The sequence below is a fragment of the Tachysurus vachellii genome, chromosome 10, assembly GCF_030014155.1.
Source record: "Tachysurus vachellii isolate PV-2020 chromosome 10, HZAU_Pvac_v1, whole genome shotgun sequence".
Taxonomy (NCBI): Eukaryota; Metazoa; Chordata; class Actinopteri; order Siluriformes; family Bagridae; genus Tachysurus; species Tachysurus vachellii.
The window spans coordinates 16,595,729-16,613,690 of record NC_083469.1 but is presented as its reverse complement, the minus strand read 5'-3'; the positions used below and the strand labels follow the sequence as shown (position 1 = coordinate 16,613,690).

The window sequence follows — 17,962 nt, the reverse complement described above, 5'->3', positions numbered from 1 at the left end:
GGTTTGGGGAGAGTGTCTATTCTGCAAAGTCCTCAATCATCTGTAGGTGTGTAATAGATTAAGGGCATAAAGAGGGAGGGCGGGCGTTAGAAACAAACTTTTACATGCACAAAAGCTTTACTTTTGCGCTTAAGAGTTTGCACTTGTGGAAAGAGCTTGACAAACTTTCTGACACGTGTTGTATAAATACACTGTAATCCATTAATTATAATTTTATGAAGTGCATTCAAACACTTTGAATTAATTTATATATATATTAGGCTAATCTTTTTTTAGATACCTTAGGCAATAAGTTCCATCAAATTATTTATTGACTGATGAACAGATTTTTTTTTATTCGCACTTCGTTCTGTATTTATTTCACGACCCCTGGCCTACAATTCTAAAGACGTTTTTGAAGGCCATTCAAAGACATTGATCATAAAGCCACAGTTTTAATGTTATTATCAAGTATAAACGCTATATCAACACTAGGCTGCCAGGCTTCTGAATTAGCTTTTACATGCATAATTAGTAATTTCATGTAGACTTGGAAGCCGGTGTAGATGCAGAGCAGTTGATAGAAAAGATAGCTACCCAGATCCCATTCAAAACCATGACAACACGGAACAACCCCGGATTTATTCCAGAGAGCTAAAGGACATTGTGCAGGGGCGTCAATCAAGCATTATTCAAGCACTGAACAAATGCAAAATCTTGACTGGAACAAATGCTTCCAACGGGTCTCGGACGCGGGGCTACATTTCCCTCTTTTGTTCCCAGTCGCTGGTTGGCATGTATTTGTGTTCCCTTTTTTCCCCTCCATCCGACCACCCAGGACGACCAGAAGAGGAGGAATATACGCACTCGTACTGGGAGGAGAGCGTACATAGGCTGTCGGCCAGGTGCGCTACGAAACTCCGTCCGAAACGACCAACTAAATCGTATCGTCGCATGCTGTTATAATTGTAGTATACTTTCCTTACTTCTGAATATACTTAATATACAGTTACGGCTGGTTTTCATGACATATAATCAAAATTAATTATATATCATTTCTTTTAATATATTTGTTTAGCAAACCGTTGCATAAAGAAATAAAAGAAAAAATCCCAGGCAGATCGTGTTTTATATTTAATTCTAATTTTGAAACAAAAAAAAAATGAGCAATGCTAAAACCAAGTCCAAATAGAAATCACACGAGGGTCACAAAAACACAGGGACAGATGTGTTAGAAATAAATTATAATAGGCCTATTGGGACTGTAATAGCACTTGGTGGGACTGGCATTGATCATATATGATAAACACGGACTTTTGGTCTACACCATGTTGAACTGATTGAAAATAAACAGCCATGTTTTAAAATAGCTATTTTAAACAAACTTGCACTTCTCTGGTAGCGTAATATTTTGGCATATAATTTAGTACAATAAGCGAATTAGGACGCAGCCCGCCGCCGAAAGTATCGTTCGGAAAACAGCCCACTGACTGATTCCTGCACTTCACTGCTAAAGTGATGGTCTCGACCCAGCATCAGCCCATGAACCCACCCCACAAATTAATTTAATAATTAATGAAACGAAAAACTTGAAACTCTTACCTAGTTTCTGTAAATCTTAGTCTGGATTTGGGATTTAAAATCCTTAACACAGTAATAAAAGTCGTTAGATAAACTGTCATCATTTCAAAAAAGGGCACAAACTGTTATGCCTTTTGCTTATAGGCCTATTCGAAATGCAAAACTCACTGTAAATGGGGGAACATCCGGATTTATAGACAACTCGGGGTCACTTCTCGTAGACGGTGCTCATTCTGGCTTTCCACTTCTTATGCTTTATGCCCCTCATCTTTTAATTAATGTCCAGCTTTAATTTAAAAATGTACAGTTTGGCATTACAATCCAATACAAGTATATTCTATTTATGTAACATTCAAATACCGATAAAGGAAGGCAAAAAACAATATAGGACGCTAGTGGATCACTTTGTATGCAAATATCCGATATGTTATTTGGGTGGGAGAGGGAGGGGATGCTCTCTTGTTGTCACTTGCCACCCAAGACGTGATTCAGCCTCAACAATTACCATTATCTGTGTCCTACTTTTCACGACTTGGGCGCATCGGTAATGATGAAGAGGGTTTCCTTCAGTCATTGTGAAAGTAGCGGCCTATTCTTAGCTTGGTTCACACCTACCGTCGCTGGGACTTAAGCACTCGAGTCATTCAGGTGCTTTGTAGCTGAATAGGGAGGCGTCTACTGTTTAGCTGCGCTAAGTGCTGTTTATATAAACAGCGCCAGGCCAGTGTACACATCATCACTTGGACTCGGATAAAGTACCATTCTACATCCGGTACTTGGATAAAGCTTTTCTAAAACAAACAAATTTAGCACTGTTATATCATGGCCGTTCCTGCCAGGATCAGCTTTACCGTGAGGAGTATTTTGGATTTACCAGAAAATGACAGCGACAGAACAGCGCATCTTTTGCCACTCCACTCGCTCTCTGGCTCCCCTTACTCATCCTGGACAGACAGCGACAGAGGCCACTGCATGTGTAAGTTATGCCTCTCTTAGGAAAAAGGGAAACAAAGTGAAATTTTCCTTATCGCTAGAGTGGATCAATTATGCCATATTTTCCCACCCTAGTTTTATCTAGCTTTTATTAGCTTATTTGCCGTACTATTACTGGCACGTTACATTAATATTACGTTTCAGCTGTTTTAATTATCGTGTGTATTTAGTGTGTATTTTATTAGGCCCCCTGAGTTGATGTCCTTAAAGTGCCCTCCATTTATCTACTTTTAATTATTTAATTTTTTATGTATCCATTTAGCTGAGAGAGAGAGAAAGGGAGAGAGAGAGAGAGAGAGAGAGAGAGAGAGAGAGAGAGAGAGAGAGAGAGAGAGAGAGAGATTGTTAGAGATTGTTAAACTTTTTCTGGACACAAGATTAAGTTCCACTGTGGTATTTTTCTCCAGCCTCAGATGAGAGCAATCCGGAGGCGTCTCCTGACTCCGGATCTAATGATCCTCCCGCGGAGGTAGATCAGGAAAAGAAGAAGAAACGGCGTGTGTTGTTCTCCAAGGCCCAGACCTTTGAGCTGGAAAGGCGTTTCCGGCAGCAGCGTTACCTGTCTGCTCAGGAGCGCGAGCAGCTCGCTCATCTCCTGCGCCTCACGCCCACACAGGTTAAGATCTGGTTTCAGAACCACAGGTATAAGATGAAACGAGCAAGGGTAGAGTCTGTACAGGATTTCGGGCCTCCTCCAGTGCTGCGCAGGGTCGTGGTGCCGATTCTTGTGCGGGACGGTAAACCATATCAGAGCTGCATTGGCGATACTGAAAAGAGAGGTTGCGTGATTTCGCCATCGCCCTGCGGTCCTCGAGGGTTCCAGCCCTTCCAGCCATCGACTTTTGCGCTTCTACCGCAGTACCAGCACTTTACAAACCCAACAGCCTCCACACACCATTTCATTTGGTGACACCATCCACAGTGAACAATGGGGGACGCGTGAATCATACATGCTTTTATTTACACATGTAGTGTACACAGTAACTGAGTAAATGCAATTTGCACATATTTTATTTTATTGTTATTCTTAGAAATAGTTGTGTTTTCTGATCAGACGTTATTTTTGACTTTTTGCAACGATTAAGACACACAACTACAGTATAGCAAAGAGGGCTAATTTAGCTTTTGTTTCAAACAATGTATATACGGTAGTTACAAATTTTAAATATATATATATTTTATATAGCTTGAACAAAAAGACATGTTGCATAGACAACTGTAATTTTTATGCAAAGTGGGTTGCATTAACTTATAACGTTACAACCTCTAAAAGTTGATGTACCTTTTGCCTCGATATTGTACAAACTATTAAACTATCAAATAAAGTTTGTTTGTTGAATTCATATATTTGTCTGCTATCATGCGGATGTTAATTTAATTTTGGTAGTATAAAACCTGATATGTAATTGAGCGATTATAAAAATGAAAATGATTATAAAACGATGTGGTTTGAGCAGTATTGCCTAACCACCACTGGTTCCTGTATTCCTTCATTTGAACTCATTTTGTTAATCCGAGTTATTGTTGGTAGGCCAGTGGTATACATACATTCAGATGTTACTTCAACATCAGCGCTCAGCAAGACATTTGAGCCTTTTGTAATGTTAAGATGTTATTTTCAATCCAGAAAAGCATAGACAAATCACAAACTTCAAACGTACACTCAGCATAATAATAGTGAGCAAACACAGGATTAGGCCTGAACGCGTATTGGATTGCCACTGGTCCGCCCCAGCGGCGCTTTTGAAACCACTTCCAAAAATGTCTTTATTGGAGTTCAGAGTGTTTATTACAAAACAAGGATAAATCAATGGAATATTGTGCATATCAGACAGAGTTCCACATGCATCGATGTTAAACTGTTGAAGTAGAAAAATGGCCGAAACTATGGTGAGAATATTTATGAAAGTAAAATGATCCGCTGACATGGATGAGCTGTGATTTCTCATGCATCCACGACCTCCGAGCTCATCCTTATTCCCAGTGCGCATCACTAGTGTCACCTGGCCCTTTGTCCCCCTCTCTGGTCCATATGGAGGACAGTGACTAACACTGTCTCGGTCTACATCTCCCCTCCACACACTTTGTATGTCTGAGTCTGAATAGACCATTGTGTGACAGCCAAAAGGACCTAGACAAAATCCTCAGTGCCTCAATTCTCGTGATGTTTAATCAGTCCCTGGTGACAAATTTATGGGGTTTAACAACACAATAGTGTTTAAGGCTTTAACAGTGACAAAGCCAAGCTTTTAGATATTTCTACCGTTTTACTAAAAAACTGTGGTCGAAAACAGTTCTCTTAATGGTTTATCTATATTTACTAACATTCCTTATTTACAATGGACTGATTTTTTGACATATAGACAATGTTTTAAAATTATATAACGTTGTTTGGTATTTGAAGTTAAAGTTGGTTGCCAATCTCAAATAGACTACATGAGCAAGATCCTGGAGAAAAGTGGCTGTCTTGAATGTATGTCACAAATTGTTCATTCTCGTTGGCTACTAATTTAGCCTTTTCATGTTCTCAAAAGTGTGTTATATGTTATTTTACTAGTACTATTTATTAGTACTTTAAGTGTAAGCAGTGGATTGATTAACGGTATGCCTTAGTCCAATTTCTTAGCCATGCCAGTGATTCCATCTTACAGTAATAAACAAACATACTAACTCAGACAGAAAGAAAGAAAGAAAGAAAGTAAGTAAGTAAGTAAGTAAAACATCTGTATTGAACAAAATGTGAATTACTGCTATTTTAATGTGCTTTTGCATAACAGTGATGAATCACTTGCTTGTCAGCTTAAAAAATAACCAATCTTGCATTAAGCAATTTTATTTAAAGTATGCATATTTATATTTTATATTATTATATTTTAAGATGTAATTAATATAATTTTTCAAATATTTTAATTTATCTGTCTTAATAAGCATAATCTGATTTCCGAGATGAGTCACGTGCACACACACACACACACACACACACACACACACACACACACACACACACACACACACACAAAATCATCAATGAAAATACTAATATTGTCCACTAGGTGTCAGACCTGTACTATGGTGTTTCGTGTGCAGGCTCCAGCGCTCACAGACCCAATTAGAACAAAAATGATTTTCACTAGCCAGTCGGATCAGCAGACTGCTACTGTCATATCAACAGTCCATGTACAGACCAGAAGTGTAATAACATTAGAAGAAGCGTACTTATGGTCATTATACACAATCTTTTGTTTGGACAAGATCGAGAGTGTAAGGTATCAAATATTAGCATATAAATATTAGCTGATAAATACATCAGAAACCAAGAGATATAGTATTTTATAATGTAACACATTCGGTCAAACTTAAATAGTAAAATAAATAGCATGTTTGTTTCCAAGTCAAAGCTTTTTGTCTAATTAGGGCTAATTGACCATGATAGCCGTGCTCCAGCGCAGAGGAACAGGACTGATTTAGATAATTAAGAGAGCCTTTTGAATTCCCGGATTAAGGAGGCCGAAGACTTCGGAATAAGTATGTTATGATTCTAATTGTCATAATTGCGTGTGCGAAGTACACTTCATTATCACCGCGAGGTGCACAAGGTGCGCTCACCTGCTTCTACAGCGATAAGATACCGTGAATTAACTGCTGGTATTTTGCTGACGACCAAGTGTATTAAAATTGTACCTGCGTTAATATTGCATAGGGAAAGCTAAATTGTTTTTACATTTTCTCACAGTAAAATCTAAAAATGTAGAATTTTTTTTATTTAAGACGCGGCCACCAGAAGACGCTGTCTATCTTTTAGTCAAACACTGTTTGTGTGCGTGTGTGTGTGCGCGCGCGCGCGCGTGTGTGTGTGTGTGTGTGTGTGTGCGCGCGTGTGTGTGTTTTTCATAAGACGTACTGGGGTTTTAGAGACTACAAATAATACCGAAAAAAATTAAATATTACAAAACTCTGCCAGACGAATTTTCCTTACGCTCAAACTGGAACCTAATTAAAACATTGCTTTACTCCCACCAAATGATCTAGTGTTTACACGTATCTGTATTTGTGCCAAACCTGCATTTCTTCTCACATTTTACACTGGATATATTTCTAGACTAGCTATATTAGTATATCTTGTTCACTCATACTTGCTGAGCTATATAGAAATATAAAGCGCTTAGACTTTAGATTAGACTTGGATTTAATAACAATAAAAATCCGGTTTGGTGCAATTCCAAAAGTTCTGTAAAGACGTTTGTAAATATGCAGTTTTTGCACATTCCATTTTTCCAAATTTATTATTTTAAATAAACCAATACATATCTAATAATAATAATAATAATAATAATAATAATAATAATAATAATAATAATGTCATTATTAGTAGTAATAGTAGCAATAGCCGTAGTAGAACTTATTTAATATATTTGTATATATAATTCGTTCACAACATTATTATTAGACTATATTTAAAAAGTGTGTTTATTCGGGGTATCACGCTTTCTATTACTAGCAATCCCAAAAGTGATTTCCTCTAACCAGAAAAAAAAAGATTGACGGAATTATAATCGCATAACTAAGTTGACAGCTTGGTAGTCTACCTACTTGAGCGCCGTTAACTTTACCTGAGAGGCTCTCCTCCTCCTCCCGAACACGGTTATTTAGGACTGGCTGACTGTGACAAGTGGATGAGAATTTAAACGGCTCACTGCTCACATCCAATAATATCAGAGAGAAAAGAAGTTAATCATTCACGTAGTCTCTTACTCGGCGCATATGTATTTATTTATCAGTCGGTGTTCCTTCCTTGTTGCAAGGGCACTTTTTGCAAGACTAAGCACGATGGGTCATAATGTAAACACGTCTGCAATCACTAGAGGCCTCTTGTGGTCATTAAAAGTCAGGAGTTCAACTCGAGCTTTTTTAGGGACTGAGTGGTTCTCGAAGATTCAAGTCCTCGTACGCGTTCTCATTAAGTGGCCCTCATAAACATCACTCTAAAATGTCAACGTTTCATCCGTATCTTTGTGTGAGTAACAGCGCCAGTATAATATGAACGTGCATTTAATGAACAATGTACATTACGCATCGATGCAGTTAGATTACGCATGGTTTTTTTAAACGTTGTATGCCTATGGTTATTTGAAACGAGGCAGCTTACGGCCATGTTATATGAATTATGTGCTGGTGTACAGATGACAGCGTTGATTTGTATTGTTGGCTTAGCTGCTGATGCCCCGCCTCTGACGGTAGCCTTAAACCTGGCACCCAGCTAAAACAAACGAAAGTCAGTCTCGAGCTCCCACTCAAGCCAATTAAGGCGGACTTCACGCGCCCTCTTACGTGTCTATCTCGCTGTGTCGACGCTGAAGCAACAGGAACAGAGGAGCTGGCCAAAAAAAAGAGAAGAAGAAGAAGAACAAGAAGAAAAAGAAGAAGAAGAAGAAGAAGAAGAAGAAGAAGAAGAAGAAGGACAGGTTCCTTTGCCTTCTGATTTCTCCAACACAGAACAATGTCGATGAGTCCTAAGCATACGACTCCTTTCTCTGTGTCCGATATTTTAAGTCCTCTTGAGGAGAGCTACAAAAAAGTAAGTATGGAGGGGAACAGTTTGGGGGCTCCTCTTGCCTCGTATCGGCAACCGCAGGTCACACAGGCTGCGATGCAACAACATCACATGGGCCACAACGGAGCTGCTGTGCCCGCTGCCTACCACATGACAGCCACAGGAGTGCCACAGCTGTCCCACACGGCTATGGGAGGCTACTGCAACGGTAATCTGGGCAACATGAGCGACCTGCCGGCTTATCAGGACGGCATGAGGGGGAGCACGACAGCCACAAGCTGGTACGGAGCAAACCCGGACCCGCGCTTTTCTACCAGTAAGTAAACTTGGTGAATTTTCATAAGACGCAGTGGTACACTGACTGCGATGAAAAGCGTTGCGTTTTAAGTCTAAAGCTTACAAACCGAAGCAGCTATTTTTTGTTTGCATATATGTTTGGTTCGCATACTTTTCAAAGAATTATACTATTTAGGTGACATAAAAATACTTTATATATTACACCTGTTTCAGTTATATAGGCTACGTACTATGCGCATGCAATGATTATACGCATTCGTTAACCACTAGGATGCACAGCACGCAGTTTGTTTTTGAAATACACTATCCAGGTGTGAAAACCTAAAAAAGGGACTGTCAGGAAAATGTTGTAGGCATTTTTAAGAAAATATACGACAAGCATATGTTTATTGGCTATTGGGGTTTGCCATACAAATTTATAGCTAAGATGACTCCTCTTATTATTATTATTATTATTATTATTATTATTGTTGTTGTTGTTGTTGTTGTTGTTGTTGTTGTTGTTGTTGTGTTGTGTTGTTCTTACTGTGATAAATATTATAACTCGTGTTGATTCTCCATCTGCAGTCTCTCGATTCATGGGCTCCTCTTCCGGCATGAACATGAGCAGCCTTGGCTCACTGGCAGATGTTGGTAAAGGCATGGGATCTCTGAGCAGTGCACCGAGGAGAAAGAGACGCGTGCTCTTCTCGCAGGCGCAGGTCTACGAGCTCGAGCGCCGCTTCAAGCAGCAGAAGTACCTCTCTGCGCCGGAAAGGGAGCACCTAGCGAGCATGATCCACTTGACCCCGACCCAGGTGAAAATCTGGTTCCAGAATCACCGCTATAAAATGAAAAGACAGGCCAAAGACAAAGTGTCCCAGCAGCAAATGCAGCAAGAGAGTGGTTCTTGCCAGCAGCAGCAACAATCTCCGCGACGGGTAGCTGTGCCCGTGTTGGTGAAGGACGGCAAACCGTGCCAAGGCGGCGGCCACACTCCTACTAGCGTGGCACAAAACCATCATCACCAGGGAGCTAATGTCATGCTCATGACCAACAATGGCGCAATGGGCCAGCATCCGAGCCAGCAGGTAGGCAGCGCGGGCCAGTCTCCAGATTTGGGCCAGCACGGTACGAGTCCCTCTTCTCTCCAGACTCAGGTGACCGGTCTATCACACCTGAACTCCTCTGGCGCTGACTACGGCACGGCCTTGCCCTGTTCCGCTCTGCTGTATGGCAGGACGTGGTGACGACAGGACAGACCGCGGACGGATAGACAATATCTGTAGGCTATTTGACCTCAACGACTGCTTGACCGACTCAACAGCAACACAAAAAATGAAATACTTCATAACCGTTTTGAACAGCCCGACTTTTTTGTCCTCCGTCCTCTCAAAATCCAGACTGGAGACAGTGGCGGGGGAAAATGTTGATCAATGCAGAATGATAAAAATAGCCCTTTCCCAGTCTTTCGTTATGAGGATGTGCGTCCAAAGATGGCGAAGAAGATGGAATTATTTATATAGCTTTTAAGCGGAGACAATATATAAAAATTACATCATCCCGACGGATGAAATAAAAAGCCTCGTTTGGCACTTTAAGACGCCGTCTCACATTTTGACTGCTACAGTACATTCCTGATTCTTATAGATTGCAATGTAAGCCGTAGCTTGTACATTCCTGTAAACGGTTTGGATTTAATACATAGTTTTTAGCGATATGTATATGTATAAAATTTTTTATCGATATTAAGGGTTATATGTTATTTGAGTTCCACTGGTATTTGTACGTTTCATTTTCTTGTAACTTATAGATATTTGACTTAAGCGCAGTCATACAATCATATTAATAAATTATGAAAAATGACACACTTTTTTTTATTATAATTGGTTGCAAGAATTAATACGGTACCATCTAACCAAATTAAATTGACTTTATTTTTTCTTCATAAATTTTGATAAAGTTTCTGAGAAACCTTTAATTACACCTAAATGTATCAATGAGAATAAAAATAGCTTATGCTTTCTGCAAGATCATGTTTTGTAATACTCAAGATTTTTGAGCACAAGAACATATTTTCTGCAGTAATTCGTATTCATCAATTCATATTCCCCCTTTTTTTTTGGAGAGCTGAAATAAGTTCTTGAAGCAGAACTGACCTGATATAATTTCCCGACTCACGTGAGCATGAAGTGGCCATAAAAAGTAACATTTTCGCGCAATTTAAACCATGTGTCGATTGTAAAAGCTTAGAGCTTTCTCGCAAAAAAAAAAAAAAAAAATACAAGATGTATTCGCCATTTTATGGCCTCGATATCTGAACACTTTTGGGAAGAGACAAAGGAAAATGAAATCTTGCCTAATATAAGCTGCCATTTGACTCATTGTACAAATTTAGCCAACTTTTACTCTAAAGTGTGCAGTAATAGCTATCAACTTTCTTCGCAGGAAAATACAATATAGATAATTCGCAATATTAAATGCGGCTTTCCATGTAACTCACAAAAACATAACTTTGTTATTTTAAAACCCTATAAATGTTGTTTGTTGTTTGTAAAGTAAACCAAAAGCTAGGCCTTTGTAAAGTCGGCGCCTTTTTTGAGGTTTCTTTTTCCCCCGGTGTGAGTCAGTGAAGGTGATGTGTGCGCACATCAAACAAACGCTCCCGAAAGCAAGCTTATCAATCAGATCCCTGACCAAACAAGCCAGAGTTCACCCAAAGAACCGGGCGACACAATGGACAGTAAATTATCAGAAAAGCCTCTGTCTACGATGCGTGTGTGAATCTACGGCTCCAACACTGTTTACGTAATGATAAAGTTTAAAAACATCATCAGGGACCGGGGGTGTTAAACGTTGGACCGAAACAAGGAAAAGGTCTTCGTGTGCACTTTTATGTTTTATGTAATAAATATAAAGAGTCTTAGCCCACTCGTGTGTCCAATTAACCACAAAACAACAGCTTAGCGAGCATTAAAGTCCAGCCCGTATTGTGCACCATTTACATTGCATGTAGTAGTAAAATTTTTCTAAAGACAGGTGCCTTTGACAGGAACATCTGATAATGCGTGCAGAGTTGCTTACCCTGTCTTGCACAATGACTGTTAAGGACATTTCTTTCATTCGAAAATTTAATCAAAAAGCTTTCATTGAACAGAACATTTTTAAACTGTCGTTACAACTCGATTTTAATAAAAATTCGATTTTCTTCCAGTTACATTTGAACAGTATTAATGTTGTTAAATGTTGTGTTTTTATTGTTTATGTAAAAGCTTATTTAGTATATCCAATGCATTTTAATTTTGTTCAATGCTAACGGTTCCACATCTTAAAAATTTGATCTGATGATAAAAGCTTATAACCCTACAAAAAATGTGTATTGGATGTAACCGAAGTGGTTTCCGTTTAGTTTGCCTTCTGTGCACCCATTTTGACTGAATGGTGGCAGGTGTTTGTTCCACCTGGGTGCTTGTTTGTTTACAGATTATTTTTGGTTGCATATAAATTAGTTCTAGTTAATGCCTCCAGCTGTTTTTACATGGATTACCCTACCCTTTTAATCACTGTACCCAGTTACTAGTAAGATACTTCCAGGTTTGAGGGAGAATATGTGCTCAACATAAATACAGTAATTAGATTTACATAGTATTATTATTAAAATGTATGCAAAGTGTCTAAATATAAGTCCACATCTAAATGTTTTATCATGTTTAAATTTGGCCTCATGGAGATCTCTGATGGACAGATAGGTCCAGCTACTTGGGCTGCGGGTCGCACTGTTTAATGAGCCTTTGATTGTAATCGCGCACTTCTTTTGGATGATGAGTCGTTAAATCAGCGACTGTCTTTATATCATCAGTTCATTTTAATGTTTAAGTCTAAAATTATATTGCCATAGCCATTTATTTGAGATACGTTTACTTAATTATCTGTAAAGTCCACCTGCTGTTGCTTGAATTATCTTGAGCTACAAAATTAGAGAAAAAAATCCCGAAAAGTAAATAACAATCATTGATGGAACAGTTCCGCAAGTTGCAATTACAGTTCTTGGATTAAGAATTTTACATCCGAGCCCACGTGCATTGACGTTAGCTTTAAGTATCGTTTAAATTCTGTATACGATTCTGTTTATCGAGATTACAATCGCCAAACGACAGGCAATGGAAATTCCTAGGAGTTTGTTGGATTGCATCAAATATTCTACAGCATGTGACTGAAAACTGACTGGCGCCCAATTAAATCACTCTCTTAAATCGAGTAGCTATTCACATAATATATAACATATTCGCTTTGACAGTGAGTTCTTTTTTAATCTCCGCGCAAATGCAATACATTTCCACAGCAATCGTGATGCGATCGAGACTCTATTAAGTTCTGTTAGAGACTTTTTTGTTGAATCCGCCGTGAAAGACTACAGATTAAATTTACATGTCTGAGGCTTGGTGTGTGGTCTTTGTAGAGAGCTTATGTGAAGCGTGTGTGCTCTCGTCGCTGTCTTTCAGCACATACGTTGCACAACTACGGACAGATACGGACAGTCCTCACCGTATTATGAGGAAAGATCTCGCTTACTGCCATCAATTAGACCCTAATTCCCTAATCCCAATGTAATCATACAAAGCTATCGTGTGTTGGGGTCTGCGTTTCTGCTTAATTTAGAATGACACAATCTAGGTCAACGGAAATAAGAAATCTGGACCGATTACTCATCATTTTAGCAATTAGATTCCAATATTTTCTGAAGTAATCAGACCACTTACTTGAGGATCACGGTTAAAAGAGTTTTCTTTCACATATATATCAGGTCAAAAATTATCAATGTCTTAAACTGGACATTTTGGATAATGATTTACAGTCTCAGTATTGCTATGTGCATGTGATTTTAATACTGTTAATTTAATTTAAATTCCGCCACTTAATCTACAATTGGTGATATAACTGACAAACTTTATTTATACGTGTACCTTTTATTATTTGTTTATTATTATTATTATTATTATTATTATTATTATTATTATTATTATTAATAATAATATTATTATTATTATTATTATTGTTGTTGTTGTTGTTGTTGTATTTAGACGCTATTTCAAATTCATGATTTTATACAAATTAACTAATTAATTCTTTAGAAAACATATGAACATGGTACAAACAGTTAAGAATGCTACCTTGTGACAACTGACTCAGTCGCCGATTTAATCCAATATATTCTTCCGAAAATCAGGTGAAGTCATTTTGGGCCCAGCATTAGGGCGCTGTCCGTGGTGCTGAACTAATCCAAATTAACATTCACGGGAGAGAGAGAAAAGTTACGAATTATTTCACTTGGCATCAATTTGTAATAAAAGCACTAAAATCGCAATATCCAATCCTTAAACCACAGTACAGCTAATATTTAACAATAATACAAATAAAAGTGGAAATAGGCTTTGGCAATAATGGTAAGTGGAAGGTTCACAGTTCATTCCTTATCATCTACTTTCATCTATAACTATACACTTAAACTCATCCGTATAATTAAATCTTGTGTTAAAACATACAATAGAATTTTGTAAAATCTATAAAAACTAATAATAATAGAATAAACTACCAAGGTTACCTGCTACACTACTCCACATTAAAGCTTCTTAAGCATTCTCTAAATTATTAAGTGTTTTTCTGGAGAATATAAAAAGTCTGTTCAACAGAGTTAGACATCCAGTTATCTAACTAGTAGTTATCCATCTACTTATCTAGAAGTATATCCAGCGGTTTGTTGCTAAAGCCAGGGTTCGATAATCAGATCTTTCAGATTCTCCAGCAGATTGTCTAGCTCTGTAAGCAAAACATGCACACACACATGGCAATATCAATCGTGTCCCTTTGAAAAGGATTTAATTTTCAAATTATTATCGAAAATAAACAATTGGAGTGTGGTGAGGCCTGGAGTGTCACTGGCCCCCTGAAATTTGGTTGGCCACCTCAGGGACCCTGTACTAAAAAATTGTTGATTAATTATGTTGTCAGTCGTATATGTCCATTTGTGTATTTAGTCTTTGCCTATAGATTATATTGATTTTGCTTTAGGGAAAATGTTTCCCATTCCCATAGATATCTGAAACGCTAGCTAAAAGTTGCTGAATTTTCCCTGCCGCAAAACATGACATTTCGCCTCATGGATCCGGCATTCAAAGGGAAGTACAGTGTGGAGCATTTATATGTTTTCAAAAAGCAAAACAGCAAATATGTTTGGTTTATTTTGTTAATTTAATTACTACAACATTACAAAATATTTTATTATCAGAAAATACCCCAGGATTAAAATATATGAAATACTATGCACTTATAGGCGTGCAAACGTGAAATGAGCGTGCGCAGGCAAGACGCCTCGATAGGTAAGTATAAAAAACAGCTGCTTTTATAAAAAGATTTATACTTTATAAAGAGATTACAGATAGACGGATAGATAACCCAAATCCATATTATTGTTGTTGTTGTTGTTGTTGTTGTTGTTGTTTTATTAGTAGTAGCAGCAGTAGCAGTGGCAGTAGTATCATCATCAAATCCCTAATCAGATACTTTTGAAATTCATTCACAATTTATTTAACCAGTGTCATATACCACTAAAGTATGAAACTCACTAAATGTTTATCTTTCCAGAAACATGAGCGACATCCTTGGCTTGATTATTAAAAAAACGCATAAAGAAGGGAAAATGAATCAATATGTGGGAGAATCAGTTGCTGGCCGGTTGAGAGAAAAAAAACGGTAAGCTGTGAAACTACTGTAAAATTCACAAGAGATTTAGTCTAGGTGAAGTATAATGTTGATATATAAAGTACACTGGGATAAGTTTATTATTATTATTATTATTATTATTATTATTATTATTATTATTATTATTATTATTCCACCAATCTAAAATAGCTGCTAAGCCTATTTAGTCCTAGCCTTGTTTATTATTTTTGCTGTCTGTTACCTCTAAAGTCGCCGTTCAATATGCCATTTACGGTCATTGACACCGACTTGATTTACACAGTTTGTTTGTAACCAACTTATATAACAATTAGTTGACACTATTTATGCAGACCAAATTACACATTACAAGTTATAAGACCACACACGCACACGCACACGCACACACACAGAGACACACACGCGCGCGCGCGCGGGCTATATATGTATGTATGTATGTATGTATGTATGTATGTATGTATGTATGTATGTATGTATGTACGTATGTAATATTGTTTGATTAATTTGCCAGTATAATCTTGGATGAATGACCGAATACAAATGTCATTGTGGATCCTGATAGCTTTTTAGAAATGATATGTAATATTATTATTATTAAAGTAAAATACTACTTATCTTACTTTCGAATGCCCCTTGCCTAATTCTGTGCCTCTGAACAACCCCTTACACCACCACCACACACACCACCCCCGAAAACTCCTTTATATGTAAACTGTCTTGGATGAGGTGGATTAAAATGGTTTAAAACAACGAGCATTCCTAATTTGTTTTTTATTAAAGTTTCGTCAGTTTGCTTCAGGATTATTATTCATTGGGTTCATTTGTACCATTGATGACTTGACACTACAAACATTTATTCAACACCAGTGATTTTGATGCGCTACATCTTTCATTGGGTTTGTAAAAATGTTAAATCAGAAAATAACTAAAAACTGTTGTTTGTTTCGACATCTCATTTACCTTACATTCCAAAATTTACGTGACAAATTGCACAATTACAAATCAACTGCAATCACATCCTTTAGTAAATCTTACTCAAAAATATCTTTAATTGTCCGGCATCTGCTTGTTGAAGCCATTGTACAGTGCATACAAAACGGGTCATTTGTGAGGAGAAATACTTAGCCTGCAAAGCAGAATGCAAGATGCTGTAATACTTGACCTTTCAGTGTAATTGTGGCAGCAATGAAATGCATCGCATTCAGTGCTATCTGAATGGAGCCTTTTTTTTCATGCGATGAACAAAAAAAACCCATGCATTTTCATACCTCGCCTTTCTTTATTGCTTTTCTGCTTGTTTCTCTCAGGAGAAAATTATACTTTTAATGACCACAGCCGTTCAATCCACGTACAAATTGTGTACAACCGCAGTGCTATTGCTCTGAAATTGCACAAATGTTCGTATACGTTTAATGATTTATTTACGTGTTGAGTAGGGAAAGAAATTCACACGTGATTTCCACACACACGCGTTATTAAATGATAAATCGCTTTGGAAACAATCAAATTTTACTTGCTTAAGATTTTTATAGCTACTTCGGTACAATTCTTGCCAGTTGATTACAGAAAATAAAGCCCAGTCAATGTATGGCAACTGGATAAGGAGAGATTTGTGGAGTAAATAAAAGTCAAACTTCTGGAAAGCAGCTCTTCAAACTCTACATGGTAAATATGATGCTTTAACAAGAGAGCTGTGAAGCAGAGAAGTGGTACTCCTCCTGTTCTTGTACTGTACCAGCGGGAATCCTTTGGTGGTCATCGAACCATCACTAACCGTGTTAGGGTTGGGGCTGTCACTAAATGGCGTATAATCACACACCCGCTGCTTTTTTCATCAACTTTTTGTTGTCTAAACACAGGCAGTTTGCTTACCCGTGTTTTCAAAAGTAATAATCATTAAAACGAAATGTAGGGTATTCTGAGTGAGGGGAATAAACCTGATCGCACTAAACAGCTCCTTGAACTAGGTGAATTAGAAACACTGACAGCAATGACATTTTCTAACAGCCAGTTGGTTACATTAATGTCTTATTATGACATTTTTTTCTGTGCGAGCCCACAGAATACCAATTAACGTGAACCTTCTTATAAGCATCTATAACATATAACCTATAACCTAACGCAGACTCGTTAGAGAAACTGTTTGAGACTCAGTCTCAGGAGGGTTTTACAAGAGCATATATGGTGTACCTTTAAAGTTTTACAATTAAAAAGTAATCATGCACCTTAAAAATATTTTTAAACGACTCTTTCAAATACACACATTAAAAGCACAAAAGAGAAGGTTGCCTGCTCCAATCACAGCTAAAAATACAAATCAGCATACTTTTCCCTGGGATTTTAGTTCTAATCGATCTCATCTTATCTCATTGTATCTGTGTGTATATATGTCTGCATAGTTGATAAAAGCGTGTATGTAATTTAAAAAAAAAACAAAAAAAAAAAACAGCAACAAAATATAAAAAAAATAAAGTGTTCGTTTCCAATGAGTTTTATTCCAGACTGTACTGAGATGTGGCCTAAAAAGGCAACCACATACAAGTATAGCTCGGCGATCAGTGGGTCTTGCTTCAAATAAATTCACGCGTATCACCGACGTGACGTGATTTCAGAAAAAAACAAAATCACTTTAAATATATGTTTGACCAGAACGCCGCTTCAGGGGTGACATAAATAGGTTCGAATAATAAACAGGCCATAGGTCCCCTACAAGAATGCAAAACTAACTACTAAAGACGCGACGTTCTATGGTGTGTTTCTGACTTAACATTAAGACCTGTTGAGATGATGTCTTTTTTAAACTGCAGAACCAAGAGGAGGTATGCTATTTGCCTTAATAAAATA

At 37.7% G+C, this 17,962-nt stretch overlaps 2 protein-coding genes across 2 annotated transcripts; both read left to right on the top strand.

Annotated features, from left to right (window-relative positions):
* The first annotated feature begins 1,080 nt into the window (after window positions 1-1,080).
* On the top strand, window positions 1,081-3,734 carry nkx2.9 (NK2 transcription factor related, locus 9 (Drosophila)). The gene is made up of 2 exons (XM_060879204.1): window positions 1,081-2,536; window positions 2,961-3,734. Exons 1-2 carry the CDS (start codon window positions 2,383-2,385, stop codon window positions 3,461-3,463), a joined length of 657 nt encoding a protein of 218 aa, XP_060735187.1. The 5' UTR covers window positions 1,081-2,382; the 3' UTR covers window positions 3,464-3,734.
* A 4,141-nt stretch (window positions 3,735-7,875) lies between these two features.
* nkx2.1 (NK2 homeobox 1) lies at window positions 7,876-10,236 on the top strand. The gene is made up of 2 exons (XM_060879094.1): window positions 7,876-8,420; window positions 8,969-10,236. The coding sequence occupies exons 1-2, from the start codon at window positions 8,051-8,053 to the stop codon at window positions 9,628-9,630; spliced, it is 1,032 nt and encodes a 343-aa protein (XP_060735077.1). The 5' UTR covers window positions 7,876-8,050; the 3' UTR covers window positions 9,631-10,236.
* The last annotated feature ends 7,726 nt before the right edge of the window (window positions 10,237-17,962 follow it).